This window comes from Littorina saxatilis, linkage group LG1 (assembly GCF_037325665.1).
Source record: "Littorina saxatilis isolate snail1 linkage group LG1, US_GU_Lsax_2.0, whole genome shotgun sequence".
Lineage (NCBI taxonomy): Eukaryota > Metazoa > Mollusca > Gastropoda > Littorinimorpha > Littorinidae > Littorina > Littorina saxatilis.
This window is the reverse complement of record NC_090245.1, coordinates 72,095,051-72,117,625: the sequence shown is the minus strand read 5'-3', so window position 1 is coordinate 72,117,625 and position 22,575 is coordinate 72,095,051. Positions and strand designations below refer to the sequence as shown.

The window sequence follows — 22,575 nt, the reverse complement described above, 5'->3', positions numbered from 1 at the left end:
AAGAGGGAACACAAAAGTCTAGTGACAAATCAAATTCTTTCTATACCCGACAACGGAGTATGCCAGCTGAAACAAGAAAATAGTCACGCACGTAAAAGTCCTTCGATTTTTAACCCGAAGTGGAACAGTTTGTTTGTTTGTTTGTTTGCTTAACGCCCAGCCGACCACGAAGGGCCATATCAGGGCGGTGCTGCTTTGACATATAACGTGCGCCACACACAAGACAGAAGTCGCAGCACAGGCTTCATGTCTCACCCAGTCACATTATTCTGACACTGGACCAACCAGTCCTAGCACTAACCCCATTATGCCAGACGCCAGGCGGAGCAGCCACTAGATTGCCAATTTTAAAGTCGACCCGGCCGGGGTTCGAACCCACGACCTCCCGATCACGGGGCGGACGCCTTACCACTAGGCCAACCGTGCCGGTAGTGGAACAGTTGTATGGACTGAAAAGTTGCATGTATAAGATAGGAACGTTTACATACTTGACTTGATGAACTCATATTTCCCCCCAGAAGAATGAGGTACTTACATCTTTTTCTACGAGAATGAAGTACCTACATCTTTTTGGAGGAGAGTGAGTTCCTCACATCTTTGCCGAGAAGAATAAGTTACATACAACTTTGCCGAAATAAACAACTAATTTTCATCTTTTTTGTGAAGATTATGTATTTCAGTTTCATCTCTAACGACTAAATTGTATATCTTTTTCCCAGAAGAATGAATTACAACATATATCTTTCCTACGAAAAACAAATTTCGACATCGTTTTGTGTGAAGAACGAATAATTGTGCATCGTTTCCGCGGAGAACAAATTACAACTCACATCGTTTCCGCGGAGAAAAAATTACAACTCACATCGTTTCTGCGGAGAACGAATTACAACTTACATCGTTTTCGAGACGAACGAAAAACAACATACATCTTTGCCGAGGAGAACGAATTTTTGTAATCTTTTCTGTGAAGAACGAATAATTGTACGTCGTTTCCGCGGAGAACGAATTACAACTTACATCGTTTTCGAGACGAACGAATAACAACTTACATCTTTGCTGAGAAGAACTAATTTCAACTCACATCTTTGCCGAAAAGGATGAGAGCGTCTTGAGAGATGCAGAGTAATAGGATGCGAGCCTTGGGCCACCTGACGTCACGGGTCACTGCATCGGGCAGCAAACTGAACCGGTTCCTCTCTGGATGACCACTGGCCTCTGGCCCGTTCACGAACTGGATTGGAGTGTCAGTTGACGAGCATGGCTGGTACTCGTCGTACACCGGACCAGGGTCAGGGCTGACCAATGAATCATAAGGGTTCTCTTCGCTGTGGGGCGATCTGGATGGCAGCAGGGGAGGGGTAGCAGTGTCGTGGGTGTTGGCGTAGTCTGTGTCTGTTCCGTCGGTCGGGGCGGCAGGTCTGAAGTCACGGCTGGGATCTCCAGGAATACCTGCACAAGGGAATTAGAGTCTACTTGGAGTCTGCTTCATTTGATGCAATGTGTATATTCATTTGTTCGTTTTTGTATTGTCGATGTTTCTGGTGAGTACATGTTCATAGTTGTATCTTGTTTATTCACAGTTTAGAGTTTGAAAGAAATCATTCCTACCAGCAGCCAGGCCCAGAGAAACCACAGCGGTGGCGAGAGGCCAGAGAGAGTGGTCGGAGCCAGCGAAGAGGCTGTGGAAGTGCTGGCAGTGCTGACACAGCATTCTCTGGCACGTGGAACACGCCCCGTGCACGGGATTGTTGTTGCTGCATGTTAGGCAGTAGATGGTCCGCGGCGGTGGGCTCGTCTCTTCGTCTGAGCAGTCAGCCACGTAGTGGTTTTTCTGCGTACAACGAAGAGAACTTTGTTTCGTTATTTGGGAAAGACCACAAGACAAATGGCATCACTCAATGAGCTGCGCAGAAAAGGCCGGAAGACGGCTACGTTCTTATCAGGCGTCAGACCCGAGCACCGTGTAACACTCTACACGGCGGTCACGACAACAAAGCTACCTGCCATAAGCATTTTGTAACTCTCCATTCAAACGCAGAGAACGAAGGTAAAAACTCTTCGAATCTCACTCTCTTACCCCCTACCTTTCCCACTCAAACCTTTTCTGTTATTGATCGAGTAAACGATTGGTTGTTTGTTTGCTTGTTTTGTTTGTTTGTTTGAATGTTGCTGTTTGTGTGTCCGTTTGTTACCGGGAAATCCTTGACTCCCAATTTGGGGATGGTGACTTTTTCCTGACACACAGGGCAAGGGAAGATGTCGGGCCTGCCTGCCTCCTGTCCCGACACCTGTTGCCATGACAACGTCACGTACTCCAGGCAACCCATACAGAAGGTGTCGTGGCATGGCAACATTCGCGGTTGACTGTAGGCCTCCATGCACAGCGGACATCTCTTCCTCCACTGCTTCTTGTCGTCGGTAGGGACACAGGTCATCTTGTGGCTCCCGTCAGACATGGCTCTGGGAATAAGGATAAGGATAAGGATAAGGATAAGATGCAAATGGTCCTGTGAGGTTACCCTCATGAAAATTCAGGTTGCTCTCTCCCTGGGGAAAGCGTGCTGCCATACAGTATCGGCGCTACCCATTTTTTAGCTTTTTTCCTGCATGCGTGTATTCATGTTTCCAAGCCCTGAGACTTTCGCTGTGAACTTGGGTTCTTTATAGTGCGCATGCGTGCACACGGGGATGTTCGGAGGCCAAGGCGAGTTTGCACAAATAAGGGGAACACCATAGATTGTGTTGGTAGCTCACACTTTACACAAAAAAAGTAACGCCAACAAATAAGGGAAACACCATTACGACATCGTCGTGGAATTTTGGCGTGACTCGTTTCAAACTGCTTTTCAAGAGAAGGACAAAGCTGATTATTTTTATTATAAAATAGTGTCTTTATTCGTTCCTGGTTTGGATAGAACTTTTTTTTTAAAGCATGCATTGTCAATCGTATTTAAAAGAATATTTTTCATGGATAATGATTTACTTGGTCTGAAGCTCAAAAGCATCAAGATCGCCAAGAATCGAGTAACGCCAACATTCTACGATAACATCAAAATGTAATTGTGTTGGTAGCTCACACTTTCAAAAAAAAGGAGTAGAGCCTTCCAGACTCACGTGTGAAAACAACCGTCCGTCAATCATGTTCATCCCTACTAAAGTGCAACATTTTTATTGCTTCAATCGAAAGAGCTGCATATCAGAGTACCAAATATATTGAACAAAACAGTTTTTTCCGCTCCGATCGCCCGTAGTCGGCCTAAGAAAGTGCTCAATTTCACCTGTAATCAGCGAGAAGGGAAGCAATCGACAAATTTTTGCTACTGCTTCTCTCCCCTGCCAGTGACGTAGTAGCTGGTGCATGGACGATGATGGCGAACGCGAATGATGAGTCGGAATTGCAGCTTTCGTGCGAAAGCAGTGAGTTTGAATCGGATTTGGAAACATCTGAACTGCAGAATTCTTGAGCAATAGGCATAGAGCCATACCAGTTCAAACTGCAAGGTTTGAGCGATGAAGATGAAGATGAAAGACCGGAAAGCCAACATTGAATTGGGCATTTCCCGCACCATCAGTTGCCTGCTCCCTGTTGCTGTTCTCGTTGAAATGCAGAGCAGCAAGAATGGCCCTGAAACAGTGCAACACACTATATTTTCAATCTCTTTTGAATTGCCTATCACATATCTTTTCATAAATACAATTAATGACAATGACTTTTTTTTTTTGGGGGGGGGGGTCATTAACAGTGGAGTCCTCCTTTTAAGATCTAAAAAAAAACCTGAGAAGATCATGTCTAAAAATTAGTGTTAAAATTGGGGTACAAACTTACAGAGACTATGAATAGAACATCTGAGAAAACGGGGGGTTAAGAGGAGGAAGTCTTCTATTCGGTAGTATGATTACGGGAGGGGAATAAGGGAGGGAGTCTTCTTTGGGGTTTGGGGGGGGGGGTTAAAGAGGAGAATCTTCTATAGGAAGGAGGGGGTGGTGGTAAAAAGGGGGGTACCACTGTAATTGGAAAAGAGGAAGGTGAGTTGTATAAGCATTTGCTTTCCTTGTTGAATGATATAAATCATCTTTTAAAGGATGAATATTCGTACTCTTTCTACATTTTTGATTTACTTGTGAAGAATCCCATGGTATGAGAATCCTATCATCTTAGGTGCAAAATGATTCAGCACATGGAATCTTGATCTACATGTCCAGTAAGAGTATTCTCAGTCAATACACAAGAATAATGTTTGAAGAAAGTTGACGAAAACCATGCAGTGTCATTTGTACAAATTCACAATGAAATGTAAGTTTTTCAGAAATTAATGATAAACATTGTGCCACTTCACAATTTTTCTCCTTACCCTTTGGCGTTCCCCTTTAGCAAAAGCTCCTCTGCTCACACTCTGGCCCACAGTGGTGATACAAACTGGCGTTGTGATAGCCATTGTCACGTCTGTCACAGTGCAACTGGCTCTGGATACTGAGGTTACTGTACTTGAGTTCGTCACTGTCGAAAGTGCCGCTGTTGCCGTCAATGGTAGCAGACGACACGGCTTCTGCAATGTAGGCACTGACTTTGGAACTAGCCTACAACTCGTGTTTAATCCAAAGCTTGCTGCAAGTGCCACTTTCGCAGGATAGCAGTCAGAGGTAAAATCAAAAATTTGATTTGGCGTCCCAAACTTCGGACCGAAATCCGCTCGGCTGCAAGTTTGCACAAACTGCCTCCGAGTTTCTGTATCATCAGGAAATACGTGCATGGTATAGCACTTACGATGATTGTTGCTGCACTCGGCGACAGCACAGGTGAAGCCACATCTTCTCCGCTTCGAAGATGGAATCTCCGTTGGAACATACGTACTAGCACTAGCAGTGGCAGCGCTACTATCACTGTCGGCCATATTGCTCCTGTACGCGGTGCCACAATCATGACGTCACTAGCATCGGGGCTGCCTCTCGCAGAATGGTCAAGTGCGCGGAATCGGTTTTTATTTAATTAAAAAAATCAGCCACGCAAAATTTTACAAAATGGTCTTCGGAACATTTACCAGATGGCTATTGCACATGTTTTCGGGGAATAACACTTTTGCACTTTAGTAGGCCTTTAACAGTGACTAAATCTACACACTTATGTCTTAATATTTCCAGACTAGAAACCCCACATTATGTGTGTCAGTGGGGTGAAATTATAACTGGTCAATGAACCCCCGAACAAAGCTCAAGTTGCATAAACCTTGGTTCACAGATTATCCCGCTTTGCTTTTGTAGACGTCTTCTCCTCCTCAGTTTGTAGGCTGTAACTCTCACGTGCACTCACTTTTCGTACGAGCGGACTTTAAAGCTTTGGTCCGTTTATGACTATACCGGGGGGAGGGGGGTGGGGGTGTTAAAAGAAATAAGGCTGAGAATTCTGTACCGAATTCTGTTAAGTGAAGATGGCCTGCAAACCCAACCAACACCGCCTGAGCGCACTTGACCGCATGATGCCACGCTTGACTTCCGTGCAGGTAACGTCCTGCCGGTGTAAACACAACATTTTTACTCCACGAAAAATGTACTCCGGAGTAAAAATTTCGTACGAAATTCTTACTCCGAGTACACCTTTCGTACGAGAAAAGAACTCCCCAAGGCACGAAAAAATTACTCCCTCCACGAAATTTTTACTCCCCATTTGTTTTACTTCCAGTAAAAATCTCGTACGCGAAAATGGAATGCGGGCAAAGGGATAATGCCAATATGTGATATCGCGCAAACGAATGTCGCGCTACCCTCCCTCCACCCCTTCCACCACCAAGACTAACGGGGGACAAGGGAGTAAAAATGTCGTACACCTGGCATGGGAAGTTAAATTGCTCGTGTTAGGGTGACGTAATTTATTCGTTATTTATTCGTCAGGGGAGTAAAACTTGTGTACGAAATGTTTACTCGGAACTCATCTGTCGTGCACATGGGGAGTAATTTTCTCGTGTAATGGGGGAGTACTTTTTTCGTAAAGGTAGTAACATTTTCGTACGAAATATTTACTCCGGAGTAAAAATCTCGTGGGAGTAATTTTCTCGTGTTAACACCGGGTCTCTCTCCCTCACCTCCCATGTCTTCGCAGAGCAAACTTCTTTTCAAGGAGGGCCGAGGAGAAAAAAAAAAACAATACCACGACCGGGAATCGAACCCCGAATCGAAAGATATGGGTCCGACGTGCCATTGCACCAGTTGTGAAATATTTTAACAGTTAAAGACTTTTACTGTATGCTATTCTATTGTAGACGAATGTGTACTATTATTCTACTCCAGCTCGACCCGAACAGTGTGCGCGATAGTAAAAAAAAATTTGCAACATCAAATCAGTATCGAAAAAGACTGAAATTATCGATTTGTGTTTTTGTGGGTTTTTTTTACACTTATTTATTTTTTACAAAGACAACACAAGCAAACAATGAGGACATTTTGAACGTACTACCTGCTTAATTATAATACAGTGAAATAATAATACAGTCAATGAAAAAACAAACCAAACAAAAAAACAAAAAAACAGGAACAAAGACAAATATACGATTATTATTGTATCTATTCATTAACAAAATCAAATAGGGGTACGTACATGTGAACCATACACAATGTTGTTTTGAATGTGTTACCTTCAATACTCCCAATCCACTCAAAAATGTACCAATTTGCTTTGACATTTGTGTTGTCGTGTATCACGCATTTCGATAAGTGAATATGGTATCTGTAATGTGTTGAACGATCTTGATGAGTACTATACATACACACAAAGGAAGGATGATATTAAAAGTATACTACCCTTTCGCTGCCAATCAAAACTTGCGTATGTGCATTCCTGACTGCCAGGGAATATTGGAGTTCGGGGTGTAGGGGAAGGGCCCCTAATATGGACCACTTTTTGTTTATTGCTGATAACTAGCTTGTTTTCTTGCGAAGAAGTTTCATTTTGTGGTTGGTAGTCCTTCTCTCTTAGTTTAACAGTTAGGCCTAATTAGAGTGAAATAGCTTTGATAGACCTTCAGCAAAAATTAAATACAGAAAAAATCACAAATGGTCCATATTAGGAGCCTGGGCGCCCAATATGGACCAGTGAAGCGGCCTTCACGAATCACTGTAAAAAGCCCCCTATACTTCAAAATAACATGATACAACTTAGTGTGCAAGTCAGACTAATTCAAATATGCTTTAGATTTAGCTGTTTCGGGTTGATGAGAGCATTATTTGAAGCACACCAGGAAACTGAAGAAGCTTATCAATAACAGAGTGGAAATAAGTGAAACTATCAACTTCCACAAAAAAAAGACTATTTGTTATATTTTTTTGAAATCTCGAGGGCTAGTTATAGGTTATTTTCAGCAAGCTTCTTAATGAATTAATTAAAATTGCCTTTAGTTTTTATTTTCTTCGATTTGTTGAAGGTGGTCCATATTAGGGGACTCACACATACTTTGAGGTTTTGCTATTATTTTTTGTTTGCAGTAGAAACTCGGGGTACACACTGTTAAAATGTAACAAATACTGTCTTAGCTGTCATATATAGCCATTTTTGTGTTATGAAAGCTTTGGCTGTGGACAGAAACGAGTCCGTTTTAGGCGGCAAATTTAGAGTGAAACGCTGCCAAAAGTGAAAAAAAGCGAAAAAGCCTAACGGTTTTGAGGTTTGTGTTTCTGCAACTGTTTTGACATGTGCAACTTATCCAGAGAGGGTGAATAAAGCGAATGAAATTGTTTTGAGCGCTCTAGCGCCGTTAGTTTGTCAGAACAGGAGGTGGTCCATATTAGGAGCCGATCTATATTAGGAGCCTTTCCCCTAATAATTCACAAAAAATTCTTGCTCCAAACTGGCAGTAGGTAGGTAAATAAAACCTATGTTATTTTTAAAGGAAATTGAACCAAGAATCTGTTTTTAGTGTCTAATCATGGAAATACTAATTAGTTTGGCTTATAATAATGTTTAAATATGAACTTTTGAAAAATCAGTCTGGCGCATCTTCCGCTGCCTGTGGATCAAACACAGGTGGCTGTTTTGCTTGCTCCAAGAAAGGATTATAATCACTATCATCTACATGTTTCCAACGAATCGTCCGAAAGAAGATATCCTCCTTCCCCTCTCAGTATCCATAATCATTTGCACCGCCTGTAGCGTCAGTCCGGCTTTGTTTTTCCCTACTAGGGCCCGGTCGACTGTCACCGTTAGCCATTTTGACGAGTCGAGATTTCTCTCCCCTACCCTGTCGCCAAGGCCGAAAATAGCCTTCAGACGCAAAACCGCGTCACCATTTATGTTTATTCATGAGAATGAGGTATCCTACCAAGCCATTGGCTGCTATTTGTGTGTCAGCATTTCTGGAAAATCCCGGAACGGAGAAGACGGGTTTACCCGTCCTAAGGCGCTGCGGCTGCACAAGCGCATGACGGGTATACCCGTCATAAGGCAGTCAAGTGGAAACTATCTTTTCTCTCTTGTCTCGAACTCAGTAACCGAGACAGCACATACTGACATAGACACTTCAGTCTCCTGACCTTGCTCACGCTTGGATCGATTTCAATTCTTTTTTGCATTTGCATTACGCTTTGTCATGAGAGGCACAGGTATACAACTGACGTGAAGATTCGTAGACTCAAGAACCTATTTAAAAGTTAAACTGTAGTTCTCTCTCCGCGTGGAACCTTTCGGAGACGTTTTCTGGCGAATTTGACCGAAAGGACATTAGTTCTACCTGCAATGATTTACTCAAAATGACTCCATGATTATGATTAAATGGGATGAATGGGAAAAACGGAACCGGTCTGAGTCTTTAGTGCTATACTTTCTAGTGTTTGTTGGGGGACGCATACGGCAAAAGACAATACCCCGGAATTTGCTTTTATGAAATCAAATCCAGAATCTTCACTCTTATCGGAAGTGTTCCACTTTTGAACACATCTCAGAAACAAATGTCGAACACTTTGTGACAACGTACTTAGTTCTGCTGTCAAAAGTAGCTCACATAGTGTTCACTAGTGTTCAAATGAACACTTAAGAATACTATGTCTGTCTTTTGTGTGCCTCATTTGCTTGCAGTACTATATATAATGTCAGAAAGTGTTCAAAACTTGTAACATGAATGTGGTCAAAAGTGGAACACTTCTGTTTAGAGTGTTGGATCAGCCAACAAGTGCCACTTCAAGTCAGTGGCGAAAAAAAAAAAAGAGCGGGACAAGAGCGCACTCGGTAGACTGAATCGTACCACCTTCGTCTGAAAAATGAAGGCACAAAGACCAATGCGCACGTTAAAAAGCGCGAATGTTCAGCGAAAGTTTGGGGACTGTAAATACAGAGTTACCTCGCACGCACGAACTCAGACCCTCCAAGTCGAGGGTCAAGGGCCATGCAGCTTGCGCGGCAAAGTAGATGCCGAAGTGGAGCTCGAAACTAACACCATTAAGGTGACCCTGAGATTAAAAAAAACAATCCAGAAACGCGGAAGAAGAAGAAGAAGAAGGAGAAAAAGAAGAAGAAGAAAATACAAGCAAATGTTCAAACGCGGTGCGCCAAGAATGATTAATAATGTCTCTGCAGTCTATTGTGAGACAGCGAATTACTTAACTTTCTGAACACCAGATTCAAGTTATTCATGGTCTAAAATGTCACTGTTCTAAACATAAAACCGAAATGTGTACCTAATGGGGCGATGTGATGAAAGGATCCTTTAATGCTTTGAAATAGTGTCAATACTGTCAAAGATAGCTAGCTATAGCTCTATACAAAAATGACGTCGACAGTCGGCAGTCAATCTGAGGGTTATTTAAGGGGAATAACCTTTTCTTCGTTCAGTCCAATGCTCTCTCTCTCGCTATCTCTCCCTCTCTCGCGCGCGCACGAGCGCTGTCTCTCTCTGTCTCTTGCTCTCCCCCCCCCCTCTCCCCCTCTCTCTCCTTATCTTGTTTTATTTTGTTTTCTGTTTCATCATTTAGCAGTTTTATTTATTTTGAAGATTGATTTTTCGAAACGCGAGTGACTAGGAATCAAGAGGAGGGTGGTGGTGTATGTGTTCTTGTGTGTTTGCGCGCACGCGCGCGCGTTTATATATATATATGTGTGTGTGTGTGTGTGTGTGTGTGTGTGTGTGTGTGTGTGTGTGTGTGTGTGTGTGTGTTTGGGGTTATGCTTGGCAAGATCAAGGTGAGTGGGTGTGTGTATGTGTGTTTGTGGAGTGCGATTCTAAGAAAACTACTGAAGAGATCTTCATGGAACTTTGCATTCAATGATCTCTAAACATTTAATCAAAACTTGACTAACTGTAAAAAGCAAAGGTTATAAAAGGCAGTGTACCACGAATTTCTGTCTGTGTAGTCTATTGTAACCAAGCGAATAACTGAATTTTCTAAGCATTGATGGTCGGTTATTTCAAAAACCGAAATGTGAACGTATTATGGCAATTTGACGGGAAGGATACCTTTAATGCTCTAAAATAAAGGTATTACTGTCACTGATATATACAAGAATGAAGTCGAAATTTAGCGGTGTAGTCTGATTTGTTATATTTCATTTTTTGGGGGGAATACCCCTTTATTCGCTCTCTTTATGTTCTTTTCTTTATTTCTTTGGTTGTTTACTTGCTTTTCAAAGAAATGCATTTGCGACTGATTTTCAGTAACAGAAAAAATACAACGAATAGGGATGGGTCTTGCATCTTACCTCAGGGTTCGTGTCCGCAGGTAACTAACACCACAAAACACTCAAGCAACCTCTGAAAGAGACTCTCTATCACATCAGGATTTATATGACTGATATTCAGTTTTGATTGAGAGATATATCACATCAAAGTCTAGTCATTCTTACATAAGCCTCAAGTTAAATTCATGAATAGCGTTCTCCGGAGAAGAAAAAAAACCACGCACACACACCACTTGGTGAGATTTTCAACGTCGCACAATGTCGATCCGAAACTCTGTAAAGGGGTTTGTGGCTTAACAAAAGACTCTCTCTGCAGGAATAGCAATCCTGTGGGTCTGTTCGCTGTTGTTCACAATAGTACCGCTTGGCAGTTGTCAACTGTGTTTGCATGCACCACAACCGCTGCATAGATTCTGAGTACAAAAGTTTATAGTGGATCTGAGGATTTTTCCGATCTCACAGGTCAACGTATGTGCAGACCTGCTTGGGCTTTATCCCCTTCGTGTGCACACGCAAGCGCAAGATCAAGTGCGCATAGAGAAGATCCTGTAATCCATGTCATTATTCGGTGGGTTAAACAAAAACCTGGGACAGGCTGATCTTTCTTAACCCAGTGTGGGATTTTCAGTGGGGCGACCACCCCCAACCCAGCGCGTCCCCGGGTGGCGGATAGGGGAACGGTCTTCAGATATGGAGATCAGCCGCTTGCGGCCGCGGACCAAACTGGCTCCGGGTGGGATCCCGGAAAATCCTCCCCCCTGTGCTCTCAGGGTAGGACGTACGGGCCATGAGCTAAGGGTGAGGTAACCCCGACAGAAAACCCCGAATGCTGAAGACGGAGGACCCGGGCCGCACGGCGCATTCTAACAAACCACGGGTACACGCACTTACGCAAATGATGACACAATCAACCAGCACAGATGGAAATGGCGCTCGCCCATTGAGGACCCCCCAGGGTGGAGCAGCGTCGGGTCCCATGCCTCAAAGGGACCCAGCCCCAACTACTGGAGGTCCCTCCCGTCCGTCTTGTCACGCCAGGGGACGCGGGAGGAAAGTGACTGGCACCACCACAACCAGGAAGAAACCCAGTCAGCAGCGACCTTTTCAGGTCATGCACTGGAACGCAGAAAGTATCCTGAACAAGAAGACAGAGTTGGAGCATATCCTGCATGAGAAGAACATCAACATCTGCTGTATTCAGGAGACGCACCTGACACCCCAAAAGTCCTTCAAAGTGAGAGGCTACCAATGCCTTAGGTCCGACAGAACAGACCGAAGCAAAGGAGGAATCCTGACCCTCATCAGGAACAACATCAATGCCTGTTTGATAGAAACGCACATGGAGGACTCCGAATATCAGGTGATTCGAATCCAGACGAAGACATCAGAATTCCATCTTGTCAACTTCTACTGCCCCAATGATAGACACCTCGCCCTTGACACGATCCCTGCAAAGGCCTCCAACTTCATCGTGGTGGGTGACTTCAACAGTCATTCACAGAGTTGGGGATATGACCACCTGGATCGGAGAGGAGAAGAGGTGGAGAACTGGCAGGACGACAAAGGTCTCATCCTTTTGAACAGTCCCTTTGACTGCCCTACATTCTACTCCAGAAGATGGCACACTACATCAACTCCTGACCTAGCCTTCTGCACGGAAGACATGCACCAGCTAACCAGCAGAGAGGTCGGAGAACAGCTAGGTGGAAGTGACCATCGGCCAGTCTTTTTGACCCTGGGCATGGAGTCCTGCACTGAAGCTTCCTTCCCACGGTGGAACTACAAAAGAGCGAACTGGTTCCTCTTTAGACACCGCACCAGCGAACTCACCAAAGACATCAGAGTCGAGGGTCGAGACATCAACATGGTGGCGAAGGACTTCAACATGAGCATCCTCAGAGCAGCGCGTGAGTCCATTCCCAGGGGTGCCAGGAGAGACTATAAGCCCTACTGGAGCAATGAATTGCAGGAACTGGATGATGATCTGGCAGACGCCAGAAGGGAAGCAGAAGTCAACCCGTCACAAAACAACAACATCCGCCTCCAGGATGCCAAAGCCAAATTTCTCAAAAAGAAGCTACAGGCAAGACGGAGAAGCTGGCAAGAGAAAACAAGCTCTCTGAACCTTGAGAAGGATGGCAGAAAGCTCTGGAGGCTCACCAAGCAGTTGAATGATGAGAACACCAGCAGAGGAAAGATCACATTGGAAGAGAACGGGAAGGTGCTAACTGGAAAGCATGCTGCCAACCAATTTGCTGAAAGCTATGCAGCTGAGAGCAACCTCCATGTTAGCCCCGAGAAACAGAGAGAAGCAAGAAGAGAGAAAAGAGAGAGACCTGCCAGACAGTCGACAGTGGACGCCATGAGTCAACCACTCACACTCCACGAGCTGCACTCAGCTCTGAAAAAGTCAAAGGCGAAGAAGTCCCCTGGCCCAGACGGCATCACCAACGAGATGCTAACCCACCTTGGTAGTGCAGCAGAGAACAAGCTACTCGAGGTCTTCAACAGCAGCTGGCAAGAAGGATCGCTACCACAACTCTGGCGAGAAGCGATCATGATCCCCATCTTAAAAAAAGGGAAGGATCCAAAGAAGGCCACCAGCTATCGCCCAATCAGCCTCACCAGCTGTGTTGTGAAGACCCTGGAGAGAATTGTGAACGAGCGCCTCAGGTGGTACCTGGAATCCAGGAACCTCCTCGCCCCTGAGCAAGCTGGATTCCGACAGTTCCGCAGCACTGAAGATCAGGTCACTTACCTGGCGCAAGAAGTTGAAGATGCCTTTCAGGAACAGAAGCTGGTCTTCGTCACCTGGATAGATCTTCAGAAGGCCTTTGACAAGGTCTGGAAAGATGGACTCCTTGTAAAACTGCTGAGGAAAGGCGTGTCCAGCAACATGTACCAGTGGATTCGCTCTTACCTCTATAACCGCAGGGCAAGAGTTAACGTCGACCAGACCAAAAGCAAGAAGTTCCTCCTTCGTCATGGCGTCCCTCAGGGCGGAGTCCTCTCCCCCACACTCTTCCTTCTCTTCATCGACGATCTGGTGTCTGAGATGCCCAAGGGGATCAAAGCTGCTCTCTACGCAGACGACCTTGTGATCTGGTGCAAGGAGGAGCACGCAAGTACTGCCACCTACAGAATGCAGCAAGCGGCAGATAGGCTGAACGCATGGGCAGAAGATTGGTGCGTCTCCATCAACAAGGAGAAATCCTCCACCACCCTATTCACACTGTCGCCAAAGCAGAAAGCCGGAACCATTAGGCTTGGTGGAACTCCTCTGAGAGAGGATGAAGAAGCAACGTACCTTGGTGTCACCTTTGACAGGCGGCAGACCTGGAAACCACACATTGCACAGGCAGAGACGAAGGCCCGGCGCAAGCTAGCCATACTCAGGAAGCTGGCAGGTACCACCTGGGGAGCGAACGAGAAGATACTGAAGACAGTATACCAGGGAACAATCAGACCCCACCTCGAGTACGGCTCCACAGCGTGGTCAACCTCAGCCAAGACAAACCTGCAGACCCTTGACCGTGTGCAAAACCAGGCCCTCCGACTCATCACTGGTGCAATGAAATCCACGCCCATCAAGGAAATGGAGAAGCTTACCACCATCCAACCCCTCTGTCAGAGAAGAGAAGCCAAGACTATGGTACAGGCCGAGAAGCTCAAGTGCCTACCCGACCACCCCATGAAGCACAGACTGAGCAACCTCACCAAGAACCGGCTTAAACGGAGCAGTTTTGTACACGAGAGCAAGAGATTTTCTCGACAGTACAGGGAAGTCCTTCCACAGAACACTCTACCTCTGACTCAAGAAGAAGAGGAAACCCCCAAGGCAACAGAGAAACCAGGCATCCAGATCTGCACCAGTGTTCCACATGTTACCTCAGGAGAAGATCAGAATGACACAGCTCGACAGGCACTCACCTTAGCCCTGATCGACGAACAGTACCCAAAAGAGGCGTGGATCCATGTATACACCGATGGATCAGCAACTAACGCCGTGCTCAATGGAGGTGCAGGCATTCTCATCCAGTTCCCTGGGGGACATACAGCTACATCCAGCGTTGCCACTGGCAAACACTGCACAAACTATAAAGCAGAAGCAGAAGCTCTCATGCAGGCCGCCTCCTTCGTTCAGGACTCCGCAGACCCTTGCTACCAAGTTGTCTTCCTCTCGGACGCCCTTTCAGTCCTTCAGGCCCTAGAGAACGACAAACTCCCACAGCTGGCCAAAGCATTACAGATGGTCAGACAAACCAGAAGAGTTGTCCTCCAGTGGATACCAGCACACTGTGGGATACCAGGAAATGAAAGGGCAGATGAGCTGGCAAAAGAAGGAGCCGTGGAAGACCAACCTGAAAACAGTGTCAGCTTTAGTGAGCAGAAGACAATCATCAAGGCATTGATGAGGCCAAGGACAAACAGAGATGACTACCACACAATGTCCAGAGAGCAGCAAGTCAACCTCATCAGGCTGCGTACTGGCCACAACAGGCTCAATGCTCACATGAACCGAAAGTTCAAGCTGGCGCCATCACCAACCTGTGCCTGCGGTCAAGAGGACCAAACAGCGGAACACATCTTACAGCGATGTCCCTTACTAGATGAGGAACGAAAAGAAGTGTGGCCGTCACCAACTCCCTTGCAGACCAAACTATACGGCAGTCGACAGGAGTTGGAGAAAACAACAACATTTATCACCAGTGCTGGACTGATTGTGTAACCTCTGCGAACGCCAAGAAGAAGAAGAGAAACAAAAACAAAAATACCAAGCATGCATCCCCCGAAATTGGTGTATGGCTGCCTTAATGGCGGTGGGTAAACAAGTAAAAACCCACTCGTGCAAAAGAACTCGAGTGTAAGTGGGAGTTTTAGCGCATGAACGCAGTAGAAGAAGAAAAAGAAGGATCTGTGGGTGGCGGTGGAGATGGGGGGACGGTATTGTCGCGGCGCGGCCCCTCCCCCTTCACCCAAACACTCAATTCCCATTTAATCTCACATTTCTGTGTGGAGAGATAAAACACGGTTAACCTGTAAATGTAATTTCCAAACCTCAGTCTGGTCAATTGGAAGGGGTGATGGCTGGTCTTCCGGTGGTGGTGGTGGTGATGGTTACTTCTTCTGCTGCTGCGCTTGGTCTTGTTGCTGCTGCTGCCGGCGTTGTTTGTATATTGTTCCGGGTGGTCTTTGTTTTTCTTGATCTTTGATTTCTTGTTGTTCATGATTTTCATCATCCGTCCCATTAAGCATAGGCGCTACTGTTTTTAAAGGTTAAAATAAATTGGCGTTGCGCGGCGGGTTCTGGGTACGGAATGTTCCTCTCGGGGTATCTTTTGTGTCGCTGTCACCGAATCTCAGCATATCAGAACAGGAAGCGTCTTTCAGGAAAACAAATTCGATCGGAGAGAAGCAATGCTAGCACTGCGGTGTCGAAACAAACACTAAATTCGATGTATTTGAATTGTCACACTGGTCCTACACTTATCCCCAGACTTTATTTTCCTTACCACTTTTATTCTTACTTCAATATGACTTTGATCGTGATTTTGGATAGTTTATTGCATAATTCTACTTCCATCGCGCACACACGCACGCACGCACACACACACACGCACACACACACACACACACACACTCACACACACACACACACACACACACACACACACACACACACACACACACACACACACACACACACACACAGCCACCCACGGATGAGACGAAAAACCGAGGTCCCTTCGTGTACGCTACATTGGGGTGTACACGTTAAAGATCCAACGATTGACAAAAGGGTCTTTCCTGGCAAAATTGTATAGGCATAGATAAAAAAAATGTCCACCAAAATACCCGTGTGACTTGGAATAATAGGCCGTGAAAAGTAGGATATGCGCCGAAATGGCTGCGATCTGCTGGTCGATGTGAATGCGTGATGTATTGTGTAAAAAATTCCATCTCACACGGCATAAATAGATCCCTGCATCTGGAGATACGCGCGCGATATAAGACTCCATATAACATGACATGCAAATACACACACACACACACACACACACGCACACCGAAGCCCGCATTTCCGTGAATCGCACATTTCCTCGAGGTAATTCTCCAAAGGGACAATAAGTGTAGGCAACCAAACACACACACACACACACACACACACACACACACACACACACACACACACACATAAACACAAGCAGGCGCGTGTGTGTGTCACACACACGTGCACACGCAGAATCTATACGTACGTCCATATATATATATATATATAACACTTAATAGCACCTTTGGGAACATTTTACATACTAGGTACATCTGGGAGACATTTCACATATATGTGTCCAGGGCCTAAAGTAATAATCAAAATTGTTATTACAGTATTGACAAATGCTTCTGAATAGATCTTCAGCTAATATAAATCGCAACATATCGCCAGAGGCTCGTGTCTCCCGATGATATTCATCCGCTGGGTCTTGACTGAAATACAAGCCATATAAAAAAACCACTCGTGTTGTAACCTCTATATATGTATATACCCTTGAGGAGGGTCTGATGCTCCCAATAGGCTGTCTGTGAAGGGATACTTATTTCTCTCTCTATCTCTGCTAAGAGATTTTAACAAATCTCGGAAGAAAGTCTCTGCTGACTTTCAATTGTTTCTTTCACAATTTCTGATGTTTTATAATGTGGTCACCGTGAAAGTTGCATCGCCTTTAAAGCGATCCAATTGAATAAAGCAGAAAACTTCTTCTTTACCAAGTCCTGTGTTGAACAGCAGTGAAAAGTTGACCGCTTTTCCTGTTTAACCTTTTCAAAATTAGATCTAACTTGTTCGCGTATCCATTTCTGGATCTGCAGGCTGGTACAGAGTTACCTCCCTTTAGGCTTTTTCAAATTTCCCTTGTTTTAACCTAATTTCTTGGTTAAAACTTGTCTAAATTTCTAAATTCTTTCTTAATAAATATCAATTCTACACTTTGGCCTTAAATCAAAGTGTTTCCCTTCACAGATATCCTCTTGGGGTTGTCAGATGAGGGTAGTCTCCCATGCCAACAGAAGCTATCATTCAGAGAATGGTTTGCTTCTTAGTTGGATACCATGGGTTGACAACTCTCGCCATCAGTACCACCTGACCACTGATGAGACACAATAGTGTCGAAACACGTGTCTGGTCTAGGTACAAATACAATGGTCCTCCTCAGGACTAGATTAGCCCCCACAAAGGGACTTTGCTCTGTAAATCTCGGTCCCCCTTGAGGAGGGTCTGATGCTCCCAATAGGCTGTCTGTGAAGGGATAGTTATTTCTCTCTCTATCTCTGCTAAGAGATTTTAACAAATCTCGGAAGAAAGTCTCTGCTGACTTTCAATTGTTTCTTTCACAATTTCTTATGTTTTATAATGTGGTCACCGTGAAAGTTGCATCGCCTTTAAAGCGATCCAATTGAATAAAGCAGAAAACTTCTTCTTTACCAAGTCCTGTGTTGAACAGCAGTGAAAAGTTGACCGCTTTTCCTGTTTAACCTTTTCAAAATTAGATCTAACTTGTTCGCGTATCCATTTCTGGATCTGCAGGCTGGTACAGAGTTACCTCCCTTTAGGCTTTTTCAAATTTCCCTTGTTTTAACCTAATTTCTTGGTTAAAACTTGTCTAAATTTCTAAATTCTTTCTTAATAAATATCAATTCTACACTTTGGCCTTAAATCAAAGTGTTTCCCTTCACAGATATCCTCTTGGGGTTGTCAGATGAGGGTAGTCTCCCATGCCAACAGAAGCTATCATTCAGAGAATGGTTTGCTTCTTAGTTGGATACCATGGGTTGACAACTCTCGCCATCAGTACCACCTGACCACTGATGAGACACAATAGTGTCGAAACACGTGTCTGGTCTAGGTACAAATACAATGGTCCTCCTCAGGACTAGATTACCTTGCGATACGTCCCCCACAAAGGGACTTTGCTCTGTAAATCTCGGTCCCCCTTGAGGAGGGTCTGATGCTCCCAATAGGCTGTCTGTGAAGGGATAGTTATTTCTCTCTCTATCTCTGCTAAGAGATTTTAACAAATCTCGGAAGAAAGTCTCTGCTGACTTTCAATTGTTTCTTTCACAATTTCTGATGTTTTATATATATATATATATATATATATGCCACTTGATGTAATTTCATCCTGTTGGGGAAAGAAACACTGTACACTTTTCCCGAACATAAATGTTTCTTGTTTCAACGTGTTCTCGCGAGATTTATAAGATATATTGGTATTCTAACTCTATATTTGATTTGTGGCATGTACACCTCTGCGTGTTCGCGCGTGTCTGTGTCTGTATGTGTGTGTCTCTGTGTGTATCTGTGTATCTGTCTGTCTGTCTGTCTGTCTGCCTGTGTGTGTGTGTGTGTGTGTGTGTGTGTGTGTGTGTGTGTGTGTGTGTGTGTGTGTGTGTGTCTATGTGTGTCTGTGTGTGTATCTCTGTGTGTATCTGACTGTGTGTGTCTGTGTCTCTATGTGTATCTGTATGTGTGTGAGTGTGTATGTGATGTGTGGTGTGTGTCTGTGTGTGTGTCTATGTCTGTGTGTCTGTGTGTATGTGTGTGTCTATGTCTGTGTCTCTGTGTCTATGTCTGTGTCTCTGTGTGTGTTTCTCTATTGGTGTATGTGTGTGTGTGTGTGTGTGCGTGTGTGTGCATTTGCGTGTGTGTGTGTGTGTGTGTGTGTGTGTCTGTCTGTCTGTCTGTCTGTCAGTATGTCCGTCTGTCCGTCAATCGGCGAAACAGTGTCTATGTCTGTGTGTGTGTGTGTGTGTGTGTGTGTGTGTGTGTGTGTGTGTGTGTGTGTGTGTGTCTGTCTGTCTGTCTGTCTGTCTGTCGGTCAATCGGTGAATCAATGGGTCTGTTTGTATGTCTGTCTCTATGTCCGTCCGTCCGTCTGTCTGTCTGGCCGTGTGTCTGTGTGCGTGTTCCTGTGTTAACATTCACCTTCTGAATCTTCATTTTCAACTTTTGTATTATTAATACTGTGCTTGAAATGTTATGTCACTTGGGACTGAGCTCCTCCAATTTCGATCGAACCGCGCTGCACGAATATAATATGTACACGTGTAATGTATGATTCACGCACTTCACGCTGGGACTATGTTGTATGCCTGTCGAGAAAGATAGCTATGAATAGTAGATCCATGTTTGACTATCGAGTTCGCGAAGAATAATGGGAGTTTTCTCTTTTCGTGTGCTATAACAAACACCATAGAAGTCGTTGAATAGGGCCTACAGCTAACTCGAGTGTCTTGTCTCCCGTCTTCAGATTTCTCTTATTGCTTTTTTTCGCTTTATGTTTCTGCTGAAGTTCGAAGATGCCTGTGCATTTTGGCGTAAACAAAAAAGCAAATAAATTTAATTTTCACACTTAAGCTTTCGGAAATAAAGGTATATCTTTTTTATATTCGATTGCTGTACTTCGTAGAGACTCGCTAAAAACTAGACCCAAGATGTCTTTCTCCTGAAGAAACATTTAAAGATCCATTCAGACTTAAACACACGAGAGAGATAGAGAGAGAGAGAGAAAGAGAGAGACAGAGAGAGACAGAGAGAGAGAGAGAGAGAGAGAGAGAGAGAAAGAGAGAGAGAGACAGAGAGAGACAGAGAGGGAGAGAGACAGACACACAAACAGAGAGGGAGAGCGAGAGAGAGAGACAGAGAGGGAGAGAGAGACAGACAAACAGACAGACAGAGATAGGAAGAGAGGGAGACAGACAGACAGAGAGAGGGAGAGCTAGAGAGAAAGAGAGAGACAGACAGAGAGAAGAGAGACAGAGACAGACAGAGAGACAGAGAAGGAGAGAGACAGACAGACAGACAGAGAAGGAGAGAGACAGACAGATAGACAGAGAGAGGGAGAGACAGAGAGAGACAGAGAGGGAGAGAGACAGACAGACAAACAGAGAGAGGGAGAGAGAGAGAGAGAGAGGTAGAGAGACAGACAGAGAGAAAGCGCGTTTCTTTGCTGTTTAAAAACAATACACGCCTCGTTCAGTTAAAAATCCAAAAACAGAGAGAGAGAGAGAGAGAGAGAGAGAGAGAGAGAGAGAGAGAGAGAGAGAGAGGGAGAGAGAGAAAGAGAGAGACAGACAGAGAGAAGAAAGACAGAGACAGACAGAGAGACAGAGAAGGAAACAGACAGACAGACAGACAGACAGAGAGAGGGAGAGACAGAGACAATGACAATGACTGACAATGACAAATCTTTATTTTTCGAGGGTGACAAGAATAAGTATAGATATGCTTTTTCGCATCTGGCTCTCGCCCTAAAGAGGGACTAAACTATTTTACTATAACTATGACTAGGGAGAAAAAAAGAAGAAAAAAAAAAGGTTACATAAAAACATTAATGGTAGAACATATAAGTTTATGTACATGAAGCGCATTATGTAGAAGCATTGTAGATCATACGGTAGTGTTCAAAATTGGGTGTAAAGCAATGAAGATAAACGGAAAGTAACCCAACAATACATTAGCTCAGCAAAACAAGAGCCAAATCTTCGTGATTTTGTCACAATAAACCATAATTCCGATAATGAACAACTGTATACAAAGAGAACATACCAATCAAGTTTATTTGTTCATAGAGTTCATTAAATGGAAAGAATATTTGGTTCTAAAAGAATCCGTATTGGTGGATTGGGTGTGCACGTTAAAGATCCCACGATTGACAAAAGGGTCTTTCCTGGCAAAATTGCTTAGGCACAGTTAATAATTGTCTACCTATACCCGTGTGACTTGGAATAATAGGCCGTGAAAGGTAAATATGCGCCGAAATGGCTGCAATCTACTGGCCGTATAAAATTTCATCTCACACGGCATCACTGCAGAGCGCCTAGAACTGTACCCACGGAATATGCGCGATATAAGACTCATTGATTGATTGATTGATTGATTGATTGCCGCAGGGCGTCCGGAAGAGCGTTCCAGAGGCTGCTTCCTGAATAAACAAGACTTGATTTAAATAGGTCTATCCTAGGAAGAGGAGTGTTTAGTTTTATAAAGTGGTGCGAATTCTTCAAAGAGAACTTTGAACAAATGGTTTCGGGTGCATTTTCTGTCATAATTTTATGCATCATTATTCCTTTGTTATAATTCATTCTTGACTTTAGAGGTAGGACCCCTATGTTGATGTAGTCTGAGTCGGTGAGAGTAATACTACTTTTAGCGCTCTTTTGTGTATAAATCTGCTGAGTAGCTTTAGGGAATTATCACTTGCTGAGTTCCATAGAGTGGATGCGTAATCAATAAGAGACTGAATATGAGCAGTGAAAAATAACTTCCTGGCTTGACAATTAAGGAAGTGTTTAATTCTAGATAAGAGGTACACTTTCTTTGACACTAATTTACTAAGTTGTTCAATGTGAGTTGACCAAGACAGGTTGTTATCGATGTGGACACCTAGAACTTTGTGATGGTCGACTTTTTCCACTATATTGCCGTCAATCATTAAATCGGGACCAGTTGAGGTAAAATTCTGTCGTTTTTGTCTAGTTGTAATTATCATATATTTGGTTTTCTTTGGGTTAAGAGACATGTGATTTAGGTCAGTCCATTCTGTCAGCTGGTTTAGACTCCCTTGGAGGGATTCTGATAAGCGAGTTAAATTTTTGTTACTGGAGTGAATTGTGGTATCATCTGCAAAAAGTTCACATAAATGTTGAATATAAAGGGGGAGGTCATTAACATATATTGAGAAGAGCAGAGGTCCTAATACCGATCCTTGTGGTACACCGTAATCTACAGCTTGCATGCTCGATGCTCTAGTGTTTGTAAGAACTGTCTGTTGTCTGTCAGAGAGGAATGAACTAACAAGATTGATAGTATCATATCCGACGCCATACAAACCGAATTTTCTAAGCAATAATGTGTGATCAATTAC

The 22,575-nt window shown here is 44.2% G+C and overlaps 1 protein-coding gene across 1 annotated transcript in view; it reads right to left on the bottom strand.

Moving 5' to 3' along the window:
* The window catches only part of LOC138978052 (uncharacterized), an 18,881-nt gene extending 8,031 nt beyond the window's left edge, over positions 1–10,850 (bottom strand). The window contains exons 1-4 of the mRNA XM_070350677.1: positions 10,676–10,850; positions 2,193–2,460; positions 1,609–1,831; positions 1,082–1,449 (exon numbers count right to left, since the gene is read on the bottom strand). Of these exons, the coding sequence (XP_070206778.1) occupies positions 1,082–1,449; positions 1,609–1,831; positions 2,193–2,456 (855 nt within the window). The 5' untranslated portion in view covers positions 2,457–2,460; positions 10,676–10,850. The remainder of the gene's footprint in view (positions 1–1,081; positions 1,450–1,608; positions 1,832–2,192; positions 2,461–10,675) is intronic.
* Positions 10,851–22,575: the final 11,725 nt, after the last annotated feature.